General features: G+C 36.9%; 2 protein-coding genes across 3 annotated transcripts; one reads left to right on the top strand and one right to left on the bottom strand.

The window, feature by feature from the left end:
• Positions 1–9,304: 9,304 nt before the first annotated feature.
• Positions 9,305–12,350, top strand: LOC111918582 (putative F-box/LRR-repeat protein At5g02930). The gene is made up of 6 exons (XM_023914223.2): positions 9,305–9,501; positions 9,611–10,528; positions 10,732–10,749; positions 10,980–11,027; positions 11,459–11,642; positions 11,724–12,350. The coding sequence occupies exons 1-5, from the start codon at positions 9,409–9,411 to the stop codon at positions 11,600–11,602; spliced, it is 1,221 nt and encodes a 406-aa protein (XP_023769991.1). The 5' UTR covers positions 9,305–9,408; the 3' UTR covers positions 11,603–11,642; positions 11,724–12,350.
• A 1,775-nt stretch (positions 12,351–14,125) lies between these two features.
• On the bottom strand, positions 14,126–17,184 carry LOC111918583 (protein ABA AND ROS SENSITIVE 1). 2 transcript variants are annotated; one of them, XM_023914225.3, is made up of 9 exons: positions 16,977–17,184; positions 16,690–16,782; positions 16,262–16,361; positions 15,981–16,176; positions 15,660–15,885; positions 15,160–15,235; positions 15,019–15,065; positions 14,493–14,695; positions 14,126–14,394 (listed from the first exon to the last, which is right to left on the bottom strand). In XM_023914225.3, the coding sequence occupies exons 2-8, from the start codon at positions 16,776–16,778 to the stop codon at positions 14,515–14,517; spliced, it is 915 nt and encodes a 304-aa protein (XP_023769993.1). In that variant the 5' UTR covers positions 16,779–16,782; positions 16,977–17,184; the 3' UTR covers positions 14,126–14,394; positions 14,493–14,514. The 2 variants fall into 2 exon arrangements, with proteins under 2 accessions (XP_023769993.1, XP_023769992.1); XM_023914224.3 differs by having other exon boundaries at positions 14,497–14,695; positions 16,977–17,174.
• Positions 17,185–18,259: the final 1,075 nt, after the last annotated feature.

Raw genomic sequence — 18,259 nt, 5'->3', positions numbered from 1 at the left:
TTGAGTATAGTAGGGCATGTGTTAGCTGAAGCAACGGATGAATAAGGAAAGTATGTCGGGGCGGTGGCTCTTTTGTCTATGGCGGGTATTGAGTATGGGAATGGGGTCCCTGTTCTTGTGATGATTCACGTGTTGGAACGTTGGTTGAGAAGTCGAGATGACGAGCATGATAATTCAATATTTTCATTCTAATAGTCAGGGTTATAATTGGACAGTGGAAATGTCTGGTAGTGGGATAGTATGAGATTTTGGAAGAACTAGAGGCAGTCGTGATGAGAAGTTCCTGAGGATTTCATTGGAGATTTAGGGTAACTAGGGTTGCTTGAGCTCTATGTGGGGAGATCATTGGGCGTTGTGTAGCACCATCCAAGAGTAGGTGCGATGTTACTGGTGGAAACAGTCTATGGGATAGATTGTTAGTGCGTCAATTGGTGATGGTTCGAACCCTAAGTGGGGGAGAACCGGGTATTTTGAGGGGACCAGAGACTTGTTCAAGAGCGGTTGGAGATCTGGATATAGAGACCTGTGGTTCGGATTCATTGGTGGTCGAGGCAAGGTGCAGAGCGAGATAACGCATGTGGTACATTTTGAGAAAGGATGAGTGTCTCCATGGCAGGAGGCCATTGCTCAGGAACCTGGTGGTGGTTAAGGATGCTCAATGTGGTGGGCTCGTAAGGATGGTGTTAGCAGTTGAGAACTTATGGTTCGATGTATTTATTGTTATATGCCCTTTTGGGGTAGATAGGAGATGATCGGGCAGCCAACTCCCGGGCCGGTATGTGTATTCTTGCATGGGTTCTGAGACACCAGAACAGCCCTATAGCTTAAACATCTACGGAGACACCAGAACAGCCCGGACAACTTAGGGAACTACACAGAAAGAGAATTAGAAGACTAAGCTTCTCACCCTGAAGAACCCCAGTCTTATTCTCCCAGAGATCGACGGATTGCATCGTATGTGCCTCGGATATCGAGGACTCCGTCAAGATTTTCATTAGAAATCGTTATCTCTGCCTCGCGTAGACGGAATGGTTGAGCAAACGCAAGGAAAGAAACTACTTACAGGAATGGATCTGAGATCCGAATATCACCAGTTCAAGTGTTAGGGAAGGATGTCCGGAAGGTTATCTTCCGAACTCGATGCGGACACTTCGAGTCCGTAGTGATACCCTTCGGATAGGACCAATACGCCCATAGCTTTCATGAGCTAAACGAATAGGGTACGTCTTTCTTACTTGGATCAGTTCGTCGTTTCTCCATGTAATGACTTACTTATCTACCCTTGTAGTAAGAAGGAACCCATGGAAACATTACCTTCAGAGGAACTTTTCGCGAAGTTCTCTAAGCACAAGTTTTGAAATTGAAGAGTCAAATTTCTATGACACACTGTTAGTAATTGTGGAAATTTTCGAGTACTCTTGCAATTTTTTAAAACTGTTAAGAAATTGTGGACACCGGAGACACCGACATAAATTCGCCAAATTCTAGGTATTACAGACCTACTTTCATAGTTCGTTCATAACTCCCCGCAAATTACAGAAACCTTTATGACTCTGACCCAGCAAGGGGTGGCCCTTGACTGGGAAGTTAATCAAGAAAAAGAAACCTTGGAGATTCCAAGTGAGTGACCAAATTCTTTAGGAAGTCTCACTCGGGAACGGCTTAATACGCTTCATAAAGCGTGGAAAGCTAAATCCAAGATAGACAGGACCTCCGAGATTCTTACCAGAATCAGTCCTGTATCTCGCAAACTAGACCTACTCCGCGAACTCAGTAACGTACATTATACTCTTAGCATCTCGATCGTGAAACCATACCTTTCCTTTAGGACTCTTGTAAGTCCACTCGTCGAGATCCTCGCCTTCGTATTAGAACCGTAGTGACCCTCGACCGAGAGGTCAAGCGGACGAAGCAGCGCCATCGCCCGATAGTGAAGGTTCGTTGGGATTCCAACCGAGAACCCGATTTCACTTAGGAGCGCTAGAACCAGTCGATTAGGAAGTTTTCCTCCTCACGACTCGAACATTCGTACATACTTCCTTGCCTAAATTCTAATTTCGGGACGAAATTCCCTTCAACAGGGGGATGATGTGACAACCCGAAATTTCCATTCTGAACAAACCATATCAAGCCAATAGAAGTAGAACAGTTACAGTGAAAATTCAGACTCCGAGTATAAGTTTGGCAGTTTTCAGGATTTACACTTAAGGAGATATTAGGAGAGTGGATGAACTAGGGTTTTGTGCAACACTGTTATTCCAATACTCTAGGACATTAGAATTCGTTTCAGGAATAAAAATATTTTCTGCCAAAAATATCTCAGGACTATAAATAGAATTCTGAACCAAATTGGTTCATTAGTTGAATTCCATTTAGAGAAAAGTCAAAATTCTCTCTCACGGATCTTCGGGTTTTTATCCCAAATTGTGAGTAACTCTTTCTAGTAGTGTTAGAAAGCTTTAAATGTGTTCATAACATATATTACATAGCTAAATCATTCGATTTAGGAGTTTACTCCCCAAGGTGTTCTTGGGCGGTAAACTCCCGAAACCAAGCCTAGATTGTCCCCCGTGATATACTACTGCCTTGGACTTTTATAGGAGTGTATTAGGGACATGAAATCAAGCAAGAATCACCCAAGTTTGGGAGTTCACGGCCCAAGAGTATCTTAGGCCGTAAACTCCAAAAAGCATGCTTAAAATGGTGCTTTTAAGGCACCTAAGGCTTAGACTTGATTTTAGACATGTACCCTAAAGTGTTTAAAGCCTAGAAAACATAAGGAATCACAAGTATTAAGGAGTTTACGGCCAAGACAAGTTCTTGGGCCGTAAACCCCTATAAAGGGGTCAAATGACACCTTAACTCCTTCCTTATGCCTAGAACCCAACATAGATCATAACCTTGAAATGTTAGAGACTTGAAAACACCATAAACACCCTCCCAAGGGAGTTTACGGCCGTAAACTCCAAGGGAATATGGTCCCAGGGCCGTAAACTCCTTAAAGGAGTTAATAGGAAGCCCAAACACTTGATTTAGCCTTGAAACAATTCACCACTAGAGTTGTAGCAATTCTAAGCTTCATTTAGTGACCCTAAGGAGAGTTTACGGCCAGGAGTTTAATCCCCTGGGCCGTAAACTCCAAAACATATGGTCATTAGACCTTAAACTCCCATTAGAGGCCTTGCACTCCTTTGTTGCAACCCATTAGCCTCCTAGCACTTGACCAAAAGTGTTTTCCTCGCGTTAAAATGTTTATACTTGTATAATTAGTGTTTTAATCACTAATTATTTATATACATATGTCTTCATATGTAATTAGGATCATTGTGTGTGTCTAAAGTCTTCACTTGACACCAAGCACTTGTCCGATCCTTCCTTACGATAACAGTCCGTTCAATTCCAGTCACTTACTGCAGGTGAGTTCATACCCCTTAAATAATGTTTTAAACTATTTTTAAATGTTTTATGGGGGGGATACAAGTAGAATCATGATAGTTATTATACCAATCACATGTGATTAATAAGTAGAATTATGCTAGTTATTATATCAATCACATGTGATTAATATGCAACATTCAAATGATTTACTACACATTAGCCGTTTTACCAAACAGTTTCCTTCAAATGATTTTTATAAACATTTTATATGTTTTAAACTCTTTATTACACTATACATTTTACTCTGTATATCACATTTCAAACTTATTTACAATTGTGTTTCAAACAAATGTTTCCTTATACTCAAACTGTTTTATCAAACCCATGCCTTCAAACTGTTTTATAGATTGACATCAAGTCGATCTTTTATGAAGATAATAATTATGTTCAAATGTTTTACAAAACTTATTTGTGCTTTTATATTATAAATTGCATGCCTCTATATGTATAGTTATATAAGAAATGTTTAAAAGACTTAGGAAGGCTATCCACCCTATTTCCTTTTCGCGCTTGAGATGTGGTCTGGTGGGATATCGGGTACTCGTCCGAAGGTCGTTTAAATATTAGTTATATATCATGTGTACATATATAGTCATAAAGGCCCGTCCAGTTCATCCCATGCCCTTGGGTAGCAAGGGTATACATCCATGTCCATACGTACCAGTTAGATTACTAGTAAACTACCATATGGGTAGTTTAGGAAGATACTAGAACTATTACTAGAACGCGATATCATACTATGAGTCAGTTCATTCATGAGTCAATACTTACTACTAGAAGAACATAGACAACTATACTAGAAAGAGAACATATACAACGATACTAGAATGATTACATTACTATACTTGCTAGGTAGAGAGCACGTACATTACAGCTAGAACAGTTCATTACATTACACTTACATTAATACGTTAATAAAATTGTGATCCACTGTATCGGAGCATGCCTTAACTGTCATGGCCCGAGTTGTAGCCACAATTCTCTTGGAGGGAGAGCGTATAGATCTATACTGGATTGACTATCCTACACCTTCCTACTAGCTATAGCTGGACCTGCAGGTCTGCGGGTGCCAAACGTCATTCCGTTATTACGACCATTCGTATGTCGTTGTTACCAGTCGATAGTATGGTGCAATTTATCACATGATGCCTTAATATAAATCCGGTTTAAGGTAGTTAGTACAGCAGTAGTTCCTATAATACAACACTATAGTACTACATTTATTTTCCCTTTTCATATATTTAGTGATATTTTCACTTAAACATTTAATGTAAAAACTATATTTTGATAATGATAGTTACACTTGGGAAAATTACACACTTTTACAAGAAACGAACATTTAGAACAGTTAAGTCTTGGTAGAAGACTACATGGAGAACAGTTAGGTCTTGGTAGAAGACACGCTTTATATAATAGTAGGAATCATAGGGATTTCTAGGGTTTTTCAAACGGTTATAGTTGTTTTACAAACATTTTACATTTACAATTCATATACATTTTCCATACTTACCGTTCATAAACTTACAAATTCTTACATACAAATTAAGACACTAAAATACTTATGATCTCACCAGCTTCAAAGCTGATACTCGCTTTCAAAATTACTTGTATCCTCATGTCATCATAGACAGGTACCGATGCAAGGAGAAAGGAAGATGGAGCTTGTTCAAGACTTATCTTTCATTTTGATTTATGCTTTGTTGTTTATCAAAATTTGACAGAACACTTGTATAATAATTATATTATTAATGCAATGGATGATGTTGTTGCTTGTTTACTACTTTTCATTGTTGTGATAATGTACATGACGTCCTCCGCCCCAGAACGTTTCCGCCGTTCTTGGTTTTGGGATGTGACAAAGTGGTGTATCGAGATGTTTCCAATGGGAGCCCTTCGGGTATTGACATCAAGAGGAATTATTTAGGAACGAAGGTTGCAGCGGGGAAAGGTGTCTTGGTTATGGAGGTTGATTATCAGAAATGAGGATGCATGATTTGAATGAGTGTAGGCATCTATCTATGTTAGTCCACGGAGCATGAGTTAGTGGACGTGGTGTTGTGATGATGCGGGGAGCCGTAGTACTCACTAGTCAGAGGGAGGGTGTTGTGATGCTGCGGGGAGCCATAGTACTCACTAGTCAGAGGGTGTTGTGATGATGCGGGGAGCCGTAGCACTCACTAGTCAGAGGGTTTCGTGATGCTGCGGAGAGCCGTAGTACTCACTAGTCGGCGAGAGGTGGTTATGAGGGAGTACTCTTTGATCTGAGCGAAGTATAAGAGTTTAGGCTTGAGTAGCCCAAATGGTTGAGTTGTGGGAGCCTGGCAGTCGAGACAGGGGCGAGGCTGAGGTTTCCAATTGTTAGGGATCGCTATATTCCTATTTGAGAGGTGGTTGTCATAACAAAAGGGAATTAGAGTGGTGGTTTGCGTGCAGGTTGCGAGTCATGAGTTATGAGATGAGTGTTTCATTGGGATGAGTAATTCTAACTTTGGGGCAGACCAAACCCTCAAGTTGAGTTTGGCTCTGGCAATGCGTCAGGTATGCGGTACGAGTTCCGGATTTAGAGATGGATTATGTGCTAAGAGGGGAGTTATCGTTGTCACCCAATATCTTAGACCTGAGCAGGGTCAGTTAGTGGGCACGAGAAATATCACGGGATACATGAGACGATTCTAGTTGAGAGTATAGTATCCGTTTGGAGTAAAGAGAACTTTGTTGACTTGTGTGTCACTGGGCCGAGAGAGAGAGAGAGTTGATATGAGAAGGAATTCAGTGAGACATTTTGGATCATGTTATGGGTAACCATAGAGGTTCAACGGTTGGGTTGGGGTCATACCTCGTGTGGTGTCAATAGGGATATGAGAATTAAAGCTGAGGCTTATGAGTGTGATGTCTGAGGACACTTCTGAACAAGCATTGTTATTCTTTTGTGTTCTGAGGGAAAAGTGTTAGGGGTTCTTTTCGGATGGGTGTTGATAGCAGTTTAGTGGGTGTGCCCCTTTCGTTCTTGGGGTGTGATTCGGATGATTTAGCATGATCGGTTTGGGCGAGCAATAGCCGGTTGTCGGATTTGGACTTATGGGAATCAAAGAGCCAGTGAATAATCAGGGTTTGATATTCGAGGAGCGAATATCATGGTGATCGCTCGAGTGGGCGGTCTGGCGGCTGGTCAGGCCACCGGAGTTTCCGAATATTGGAAAAGAGTATTTTAGCGATGCAAGAGTTAGTTAAATTCTGGTCTTGGAAGTTTCGGTGTGGTTTTAGGTGTCCATAGAGAAAGATATCGGTGTAGTATGTGATCCTTTCGGGTGGTGATTTCAATCTATGTGTAGTTGAGAAATGATTTCGAGGGCAAAATCTAATTAAAGTGTGGGAGAATTGTAACATCCGGATTTTCAGGGTTATTATTGTGCAAGTTAATTTTGTGATTAGAGGAGAGACTCGACGAGTTGAGGGTCAAACTCGCCGAGTCAAGTCGGGTTTTCTCGCGGGTTTAATGAATGGACTCGACGAGCCTGAGGAGGGACTCGCCGAGTAGGTGCTGGGCAAAGAAACCCTAATTTCCGAAGTTTGAGACCTATTTAAAGGCACTTAAGGCCTCCTATTTCGGCTATCTTTCAGAAGAGAAACCCTAAATGAGTCCTGAGTGCTTTGGGCAAGAGAGAAAGCCATTTTGAGCTTCTTGGTGGATGGTATGCAAGGAAGAATGAGGTTTCAAGCTAAATGGGCCAGAGGAGGTTGTAGATACGCGATTTACAACCTAGGAGCATCAGTTGGAGATATCAATTCGGACCCCTTTTCTTCCCTAATTGTGTAGATCTTTCTTTTGAGGATTAGGGCTTTTATTGTCTTCTTAGTGGGGTTTAGAATGCATCAAACCCCTCTTGTGAGCTAGTAGCATAGATCTGGACCTTGTGAGGTCCAGAAAGTCAGAAAGTAGAAAGCCCTTGTTGAGCAACCATGGCGTTTTGAGTTAGGAAGTTTTAATGGAGTCTAAATGGCATATTGAGCGAAATATGTCATGCATGGACAGAAAGATCGGCCCTTTACATGACATTTGGGTGGTAGGAGGTTAGATTTATGAGTTTGGGTTTCAGATCTGACCTCATATGGCTACATGAGAATCTTTTGGAGCCAATTCGCCGAGTCCAGGGGATGACTCGACGAGTCGTAGCGGGTTTGACCGAGTAGCCTTAACCCAGTGTTGACCCACCGACTTAGGGGTCAACTCGACGAGCTGAGTAAGCCCCGGGTAAAGTTCAGATGATGCAAGGGGACTCGACGAGTCGCAAGGGTGTACTCGACGAGTAGGTTCAAATGTGGACTGTTGACTTGAGTTGACTTCTATTGACTTTGGGGTTTTGGTCAACATAAGTAATCGAGACCATGGATGGGTAAAATGGTCTTTTACCCACTTCCCGATTAGAGAGAGAAAGAGTAATCGTTGGTTTAATTAGAGTTGAGATTTCGAGTGTTAATTAGAGATATTTACCCTATGTGTTAGGCGGTGGCGAGTTCGAGATTCAAATGTGAGGATAACTGCTTTCTGCTTGCCAGGTGAGTCTTCTCACTATACTTTACCATGAGTGGTAATTAGAGTTATATGACAAAGTTATTATATGTTATTTATGTGATGTGTTGCGCTGCATTATTTCTATGTTATTTATGTTGTGTGTATATCAGAGTTTACAGAGTTAGAACCGGAAGGTTCACAGAGTTAGGATCAGAAGGTCCACAGAGTTAGGGCCCAAGGGCCCATAGAGTTATAGCCTTGAGTGGCTAGTATGTGTTATGTGTGGTATTTTGGAGAACTCACTAAGTTTCATGCTTACCGTGTTGTGTGTTATGTGTTTCAGGTTTTTCTCAAAATCACGAGATGGCACCGGCTTGATTGTACACACCAGAGAAGAATTATGATTTGAGGATCCTGAATTACCATTTAATTAAACATGGAGCTATGTTTTGTGATTTTAATAAATGATGTTTTTGTGAAATATGCATTGAGAATTTTATGTTTCCAAAAGACAATTTGTTTTGAAATTTACGATGTTACAATTGCATAACTATTAGTGTATTTCATTCATGCTTAAAGATATATAACACGAGAAACACGACAACCACATGCTTAATCGTGTCAATTTCGTGTCGATTTATGAACACAAACACGACACGACACGACATCGTGTTTTTTAATCTTGACACGAAAACGAATTCAAATTTTGATTTCGTCTCGCTTTTGTTTCGTTAAGTGTATTTTTGTCGTGTCGTGTCATAAATTGTCATCCCTACATTAAATTAACAACATTATAATTAAAATTAAAATAAACTTAATACAAATTATAAAGTGATATAATTTTACAAATTTATTTAAATCAATGATTAAAATTTATATAACTAAAAAAATCTCTTAACTAATAATTTATTTAAAATAATTGATTAATAATTTTTAATTTCTACTTTAAAAGTTTAGTTAATTTTGTAACCGTGGTTCCCACAATATTTACTAAATTTAACACTTTTAGTCCCTAAAGTCAAAACTTTTATATTTTTATGTTTTGGTTAAGTTTTTGTGCCTTTAGGTTTTTGCCACAAATGTTTAGTGACTTTGACACTTTTAATCCTTACAGTCAAAAGTTTTACATTTTGGTGTTTTTGCCACAAATCTTTAATGAATTTGATACTTTTCGTCCTTATAGTCAAAACTTTTACATTTTAACATTAAAAACACAAAAAACCTCATTTAGAATTTTGCCACCATATTCAACACATATCTTTTAAAGTTTGCCCATTTTTTCCATATTTTTTAAGTCGCGAGTTTTTTGCTAGTTACCTTTGGATTTCTTTTCATAATCCGTGAACACTGTACACCACTTCCATGGCGAACTGCTCCTATAAAACTCCCAAGATTGGTTAACGGGCGGACACCCCAGCACTTCGCTTCCTTCCCAACCTTTGTGCAATTCGGTCTTTATGTTTAAAAACTATCGACATACGACTCAACACAGGCTGTCTTCCCCTTCAATATTGTTGCTCTCGAATTTTTTTGCAATCCCTCATTCTCCTGTGAGTATAAAAAGTTCTAACCTAGTTTCTTTTTCTTCATAACTAACCTGGCGAATTGTAGAATTTTGTTTGTTTGTTTTGTATGTCCTGATTGATTGTTGCATTGCAGCGAATAATGCATAACAATGATCTGGTGGGATCTGTAAGAAAAAGAAAAAAATCAATGGACGTAGAAGGAGGCGATGATAGACTAAGCAGCCTGACGGATGATCTTATCCATGAAATCTTTTCTTTTATGAGCATCAAAGATGCTATCAGAACCTGTGTTTTGTCGTCTAGATGGAAGTTTATCTGGACTTCAATGCCTGATTTTGAAAATCTCAATGATCGGCTCCACCTCTCCAAATTTATTTCTAATGTTTTGTCTAACCGCAATAAAAAAATACAAGTTTCTTCAGTCAGTCTGTTACTTGGGAGAACAGTTAAGGACGATGAATCTGTCTCGAGAATTCTCAGCTTCGCATTCTCTCACAATCTCCAACAACTGAGTGTTATACGTGCGCCTGGGGATTCAATTAGATTCCCATATTCCTTTATTGTGACACCAAAGTGGGACCTCCCAGCTTTAACCACATTGCATCTTCACTGTGTCAAACTCATGTCTGATGACCTTTTCTCCAAGTGCACTAACTTGAAGAGCCTCATCTTAAAAGAATGCACATTAATGGAGGAGATGGAAGTTTTAAGTATCTGTCATCCTCGACTTTCTGATCTTACACTTGTATCTACACCCCCGGATATGGAATTACAGGAGGGTGTTAATGTGGTTGCACCTCAACTCAAGAATCTCACTATTAAATGGTGCCGAGGGGAACATCTGATTTCTGCACCTGGGCTTACCTCCTTGGTCATAGTAGGTTTTCATCCATGCCAGAGTTTTACTTGTACAAAACCAGGTTTCCATTCTTTGGAGAAGGTTCGTCTCTACTTCTATGATGCAGGGAATGCAGATGCTCATAAAATAGTTTCTCTGCTTCAACAGCTCCATAGTGTCAAGCTTCTTACACTTAACTTGCAGATTCTCCAGGTATTGGATTTGCTTCTTTCATCTTTTAATCTCAACAATAGCAAATACACTTTTATTTTTCTTTCACAAAACAAGGTATTCTTCCATTTGGCTAGCCTCTACTTGAAGATGATATAGCCTTCCATAACTATATGTGTGTGTGTGTGTGGTTATAAAGATGACATTAATCTATATCTAATTCCTTTTTGTTTTATTTTCTGCAGCGTCTTTTTTCAATAGAGGTATACCAGGAGTTGTTGCATTTGTCTGCTCTACGTCAAGATGAAATAACCCTCCATAACTACATGTTCATTCAGAATTCTGAAAAAAAAAAAAAAAAAAAAAAAAAAAAAAAAAAAAAAACTGACATATCCGTTCAACAGTGTTTAGGAAACTGTTTTTATTATATGTGACATTACATACTATTTATTGTGTTTAATTTCAAGTTGTGTTTGGTTTCTTGACTGTGCAGGTGCGGCCCAGATTTAGGAATGTCAAACGGAGGATGAGTAAATCAACGGTATGTGAGAACTTGAGAACCAATTTTTTTCAAAACCAACACCACCTACGCCAATTGCACATAAAAAATCGAGTAAATTACTGAAATCGTCCCTATGGTTTGGTCAAAATTGCATGTTTGGTTCCTAAATTTTTTTTTTTGCACTCGGATCGTCCCAGTGGTTTGCTTTTGCTGCATTTTTCGTCCCTTACATACATAAATTTAGGGACCAAACACGCAATTTTGACCAAACCATAGGGATGAAAAACGCAACAAAATCAAACCACAGGGACGATCCGAGTGCAAAAAAAAATTAGGACCAAATATGAAATGTTGACCAAACCATAGGGACGATTTCAGTAATTTACTCTAAAAGGTCTAAAAAGCACATAAAAAAACAAAAAAGTATAAACATGCATATATGTAATTTGGTTTTGTTATATTTTGTGCAGCGTTTTTCTTCAGGCATGGAAGTAAGCCCATATAAAACTTGTGTGTTGGCTAATGCAAAGATAGTAAAGTTTGTACCAAGTATTCAACAAAGTGTATACTTGGAAAAAGTAACCACGTGTACTGAAATAAAAAAACTACGATGATAATTCTCCAAGTTCCATCTTCCCAATGGTCTCACGTGAGGTATTTACACAATGCCATATATTTTTCCTAGTTTATAACATTGTAACATTACAAAAACTTGAAATTTATTATGACTTGCAGTAGATTATAGTTATGAGGGATATAGCATTAGCACAGGTATTTGTGAGACACCTGAGGATATTGGTAAAGGAGTGTAAAGCAAATACAGATAGTGAGACTGACAAGGCTCATATGGATGAACATGGCAAACCACAAGTCTGGATGATGCTCTGGGCGTGGCAATTGCAATGTAATCTTAGGAAAATGATGGCAATGCTTCAGCGAAGGGTAATTGTAGAACTAGAGAATTGTCGCATGATGGCATCGTTAAGGCGAAGATATAAAATTATGCAGAGGGGATTAGAGACTCATCCCATAGTTACATGGTTGGAGGATATGCGTGCATTGTTTGAGCGCATTCAACGGTTGATATCTCAGCTGTCTGCATCAAAGAGCGATGTGTTGCAACCAATTTTTCTTAGTCTATGTCTAGATGCTGTCATTCTCACTGATAATATGTTGGGATGGATATTGAAGACACTGCAAACTCAACTCGATAGACGATGAGATTATAAGTTATGGTTAAATCAAAAGGGTCGTTGAGTTAGGGTGTCATTATTAAATTTTACAAATTACGTTAGAAAATTAGATCAGATTGCAATCTTTTAAGCTTAAAGAAATTACTTTTTATATACTTCAATTCTTTTAGCAGCTTGCAGACTTTAAGATCTATTGTCCACCTCTTTTTCTGCAGATGTGGTCCGCTGACTGCAGACGGTTTAGTGTTTTACCTTTTGAAATACAAACAATATCTTAAGATCTATTTTTCTTCTACTGCTTCTGCCAAGTCAACACTTCTTTTCATGGATTAACGTTATTGTAAAAAACTTTAATTTAAACATCAAGTATTAAAAATAAAATAACAGTAATGGTCGAGTGGTTTGTCTTTTTTTTTTTTTTTTTTTGCCAAACATCAAGTATCAAATACTTCTACATCCCGTCTCTATTCCTCTCTTTGCTGTCGCTCATCATCTCCTAAAGCTCAGATCAAGATTAATTTCGATAAGGCGAGTCATAATTTTACTCAACACAAAGTGGTCTCTTCATGGTTTAAGGAGGGTACCAAAGATTTCATTATTAAGGAACCCCTCGTTTGGATTGACATTGAAAGAGTTCCTTTGAGAACTTGGAGCAAAGTAAATTTCCAAAATATTGTCAGTAAATACGATAGCATTGTGTATATGGATGATGATTTGGAAGAGAACCTTTTTACTAACCGCGTTTGCATTGAAACTAATCTAACGGGTATAATCTCAGATGATGCTTCGTCTATGGGAGAAGTGAATAGTAATCATATGCCCTCACCTGCCCCTTTTGAATTATGTGATTTTATTGATGATTCCGAGAGACATGATCAAGATTTTATTAGTCCTACAAATTCTAAGAGGCAGGATGATTTGTCTTGTTATTGGTATTGATTATGATGCAAGTTCTCCGGATCTTGATGACACAACTCATGAGGATTTGCTTCATGATCCTTTTCAGTGGATGAGATCTAAAAAGAAAGATAACACTGGTTGTTATAATTTTTTTTCAAATACTACATAAAACTTTCAATTCTATAAAAGCCGTGAAAATTGACTATTTATTTATTTTATATTTTTTTTGTCGATTTTACCATCAAAAAGGAAATGTGTGCATTGAAAGATTGATAACTCATGTCTGCATGCTGTCATGCAACCAAAATTTTCTAGTTTGTGTGAAGATGCTGCCATTCTCACCAATAATATGTTGGGATGGATAAAGACCATAAATTAAACTCCCTTATAATCAAACGGTAGATTTATTTGGCTTCTATTGCATTTAGTAGGTAGGTAGGTAAGGAAGAACATTGGAACGATAGTTACATTCTTGTTAAGAAAAAAGTTTGGTGGAATGGAATGATTTTGAGGTTGATGTTTGTTTGAGATTCACTGAAAAACTTGGTTTGAAGGTGTTTGTGTTGCCTTCTTTTTTTTTTATCTTGTTTCACAAACACATATTCAAAGACTAAATACAAGGAATATTAATGTTAATGATGCTCCTAAACCCTTCTATTGCATTCGATCATGTTGTTTTCATGCAACCTTTCCAGAAATGTGATGCATTTGGGCTATGTGTTGTTTGCATCACTTTCCTTGTATGCAGCTTTAATTTTTCCAAGTTGAATCGTGTTTTTTTTTGTTTATTATAAATTTCGGATATAATAGCCATTTAGTGTTGTTATTAGTTGGTTATAAAACCTTCTATTATTTAGAGTTATAAGGTCATTTTGGAAAATGTGTTAAAATTTGGTTAGATTTATATAAATGACCATTTGGGATGGTAGTTTTGTCATTAATCCCTTAATTTTATATGTTTTTATTCGGCAGTGTCAATCAAAACATGCAACTGGTGCAATTTACACCAAATCTACGTAAGTAGATGACTAAAATACCCCCGACTTCTCACAATGCCAAAAATGCCCTTTTTGCTGGCAAAAACAGAGGCCTTCTTTAATCCTATGACCTTTTTATGCTACAACTTTTTTTATGGTTTGACACCTCCAATGCAAAGATATAAGTATAATAACACCATAGGGGTAAAATTGTAACTAATTAGGAGGTTGGATTACAAGGAGGATGATGATGAACTTGAAAATATGTGATGTCAAAACCAGAAGTACCAGTATCTCTCACTCATTGACTTGAAGGATTTGGTCAAAAACTTTAATCTGCAAAAAGATTTAGGGAAGAAAAAATAAGGTCAACTTGAGCATATGCAAGTGAATTATCAGAAAAACATTAAGGCAAATAGTGTTGAGAATGCTACCTACCACCAAGTGAAACTGTGTCTACAAATGTTTAGCTCTCCAGTCCACGTCATCATCACTGTCCACGTCACTCGATGACTCATCAACACTACTTTCTTTCTCAACCACTTGTGAAGCTTTACTTTGCTTTTGCTTTCCTGACTTTGTGGCCTTAAGCTCCAATTTTTTCCTCTTGAATAATTCCACTCTCTCCCTGCAACTCCTGCAATAAGTTCAATTTCAATCTCAAGTCAAAAACCACACAATCCCCCAATTTTGTGTCTCATAAAATGTATCAGACACAAATGATACAATTGTGTCTGATGCATACAATATGCATCAGACACAGACAATATGAATCAAGCACATTGTGCCTGATGAATAACATGTCAGACAAGTTATACATCAGGCACAGACACAGATAATACACATTGTGCCTAATGCATATTATGCATCAGGCACATACACATACAAACATACTGTATGTATCAAGCATATTCTGCATGATGCATACAATATCTGTCTGTCAAGGAAAATGCTACTTACCTTTGCTCTGCGGTTTCGGCTTCTTCGATCATCTCAGCGGCGTCATACTAAATGAAATTAAAAAATAATAAAAAAAAAATTAAGTATTTAAAGAAGCATAATTTAAGTTTATGAGCATAAATGAATAATAATGATACAAACCTCTTCTTCTTCTAGCCGATTGTCTACCTCCTTCAAGTCCTCTTGGATCAACTTCTCAAACTCCTTATACTCGTCTCTGCTCAAGTTTTTCATGATTTAAAAAATTAGAAGTGTTTCATGTAATTCGAAAAAATCTTATAAATTTAGTCCCTTTTTGTATTAGCAATCTTTTCTTTTTGTTGTTTGTTAGCTAATCTAACAAACTCTATGGCATTTCAATTCACTAAAAAAACAAACAGTTGACAGAGTCAATGTGCTGACTAACTCAAATTGATGGGGTCTGTTTAAGAGCTTACAATTAACAATTTATTTCTCTTTAGTATGACTAAATAACTAATTATCTTTTCTTTGTCAATTTTTAGCATCCTAGAGTGTAAGTAATATATCTAAGAGCATTTATTCAACAAATGACACATACTGCTCTTCAATTTGATTTCAAGAACATTCAGAAAGCTTAAAACTTAATGACTTTTATTGAAAAGAAATATCAAAAAACTTACTTGATATCTAGCTTAACAGGTGTAATTCCACGTGCACGTAGATCAGCATCTTTATCATCAAAGAAACCTTCCGGAAGAGTTCGTGTCTCAGAGCCCTCAATCTCAGCATCTATGGTCTCTGAAACTCTTTTATTCTCCACATTAGACACATTTGCAACTTGAACTTGAACACCACCCACCACCTTCTTCTTTTTATCATTCTCCATTAACTTTGCATTACTGATTTCTATAAAGAGACAAAACAATTGTTCCATTTAAAACACCTTGAATGATATTTAGCCAGAAAACACACTGAAAAGTAGTAATATAATGCACTCTTACCATTCTTTTGCCTCTTTGTGTCAGGCTTATCAAAGAAATTAGAAGGAAGTACAGACTGAGGTTTAGGTTGAGGTGGTTCGATTTGACTTTTAACTGAGTCAACAGGTTTGATTTTACCAGATTCTGTAGAACCACCAGGCTTTACATTGTTAACCTTACTAGCTGCAGCAGCATTTGCTTTTACATTTTTAATCGCCTGTTATAATCACCAGTGTTTTTTGAAATCAAAGGGATAAAAAGAACAAAGAGGGGGAAAGAAGAGTGCATATATGATTATATACCTCGCGATGCTTAGCAGATATTTGATGTGCACCCCAAGCAGAATCAGATTTTAGGACAATATCACAAACCCTACAGACTGGTTGATCAGATTCATTGTACCTAGAACCATAAAAAGTAAGTGAGATGAGATTTATAACAGCAATTTTCATCATTAATATGAATTGTAGAAAGAACAGCAAGTAATCTAACAATCCAAGAAGATACAAAGCAGTTAAGGAACACCAATATTCACCATGAAACCTTGTTATGTTAAAGCTTATGTCATGTCATATTTGTGATTGCTTAAACAAGAACATGAAAAGATAAATGAAGATGAGATAAAAAGATCCAGCTACTCAAATTACTATTAAACTCCCAATTTTAGATGGCTAATCAGCTACCAGTTTTACTTTCTCAATAAATGTTTGTGTAAAAATTAACACTATACCTTACGAGAGGAGAATCAATACGTTTATCCTGCTTTTGCGCTTTCAATTTAGCACGATACAGTGCCTTCTTCTTTGCTTGAGCATCCATTACTCTACAACAAAGATTCTAAGATCAATCAAATATATAATTCCGCAATAATACTAGTTTTGATCAAACGATAAAAACGTAGAGTGAAGTTCTATCCAAAATTAGGGTTTGGATAGCGATTACGTCAGTAATTTCATTTCGTATGTTGCAATTAGAGACTAACACAGCTGAAATTGAAATAGGGAAACATTATTTTACCTTTCGGACAAGTGTTATTCAAGCTGTGAAGTTTCCACCTCGAGAAGATTAGAAGCAATGGAATTGGAGTGGAACTGTGACCTGCTTTTATAATTCTCTATCGCCGTCGTTGTTTTCTCGTCGCCGTCGCTCGCTGCTCTTTCCCCTCCCCTCAATTTGATATTCTACATCCGAAGAGGAATCAGTGATTCCATAAAGTTTTAAAGGAATTAGGACTTCCATCTTTAAAGTTTTAACTTTTAAGAGTAAATTACACGAATCGTCTTGTGGTTAAGGGTAATTTTTTTTTTTTTTTTTAACTTAGAACTTAGAGGGTTACAATGTATTTTTGATACACGTGTCTCTCACCAACATTAAAATAAAACAAAATTAAAAAAAAAAAAAAAAAAAAAAAAAAAAAAAAAACACCCTTTTTTGATTTATTTATTATATATTTATTAAAAAATCTAGTTAATAAATAAGGTGGATCCCTCCAAACTTAACCTACACCCTCCCATCATTTTTCGTTCTCTTCCACAATCATTCCGAGTCAATTTGAGGCCCATGACAAAAACAAAAGACAAGATCCATCAAAATTTAGTAATCGCTAACAATAATACAATGATGTTATGGAGACCAGAGAGCATTTGTTATTAAATTATATATATATATATATAATATGAAGATTTTGGAATGAATTTAAAAGATGCGAGTTAAATATTAAACCCAATAAAACCTTTTGGTAAGTGCAAAAAATAACAATAACAAAACAAAATAAAAAAACTAAACTATAGAACAACCAACCCATTTTGAAAAACCACCCATTTGGTGTTTGGAAAAAAAAAAACAAAAATATGAGTGTTTGTAAAAAAAATCATTTTTCAGTGAAACATCTTAAAAAAATAACTTGAAAAATGATCTACCTAACTGATAGGTTAGCATTAATATTGTTACCAAACCTAGAAAAAATATATATATTAAAAGACGGTACAATATAGAAAATCTCATATATAAACAAAGAAATTATGTATGATAATAGGCTAGAAAAACACCAAAATTTCAAATGAAATAATTGTTTGGGTGATTTGTTGAAAAAACAAGGAGAGTTAAGGGACCATTTATGTAACTTGTATGATTTGTAAATAGCGAAGAAGAATGTGGGGGCTTTTCTAGATTCCAATTTCAATAAAATGATGCACAATAAGTTTTTTTTTAAATATAAGAAATAAATAAATAAAGTTAGGCGACTCAAGTAATTAAAGAAATTGTTAATCTAAAAAACTGCATATAAAAGAAATCAAACA

This window comes from Lactuca sativa, chromosome 3, assembly GCF_002870075.4.
Source record: "Lactuca sativa cultivar Salinas chromosome 3, Lsat_Salinas_v11, whole genome shotgun sequence".
Classification (NCBI taxonomy): domain Eukaryota; kingdom Viridiplantae; phylum Streptophyta; class Magnoliopsida; order Asterales; family Asteraceae; genus Lactuca; species Lactuca sativa.
Note: the sequence above shows the minus strand (reverse complement) of the source record. Positions and strands in the feature narration are given on the sequence as shown.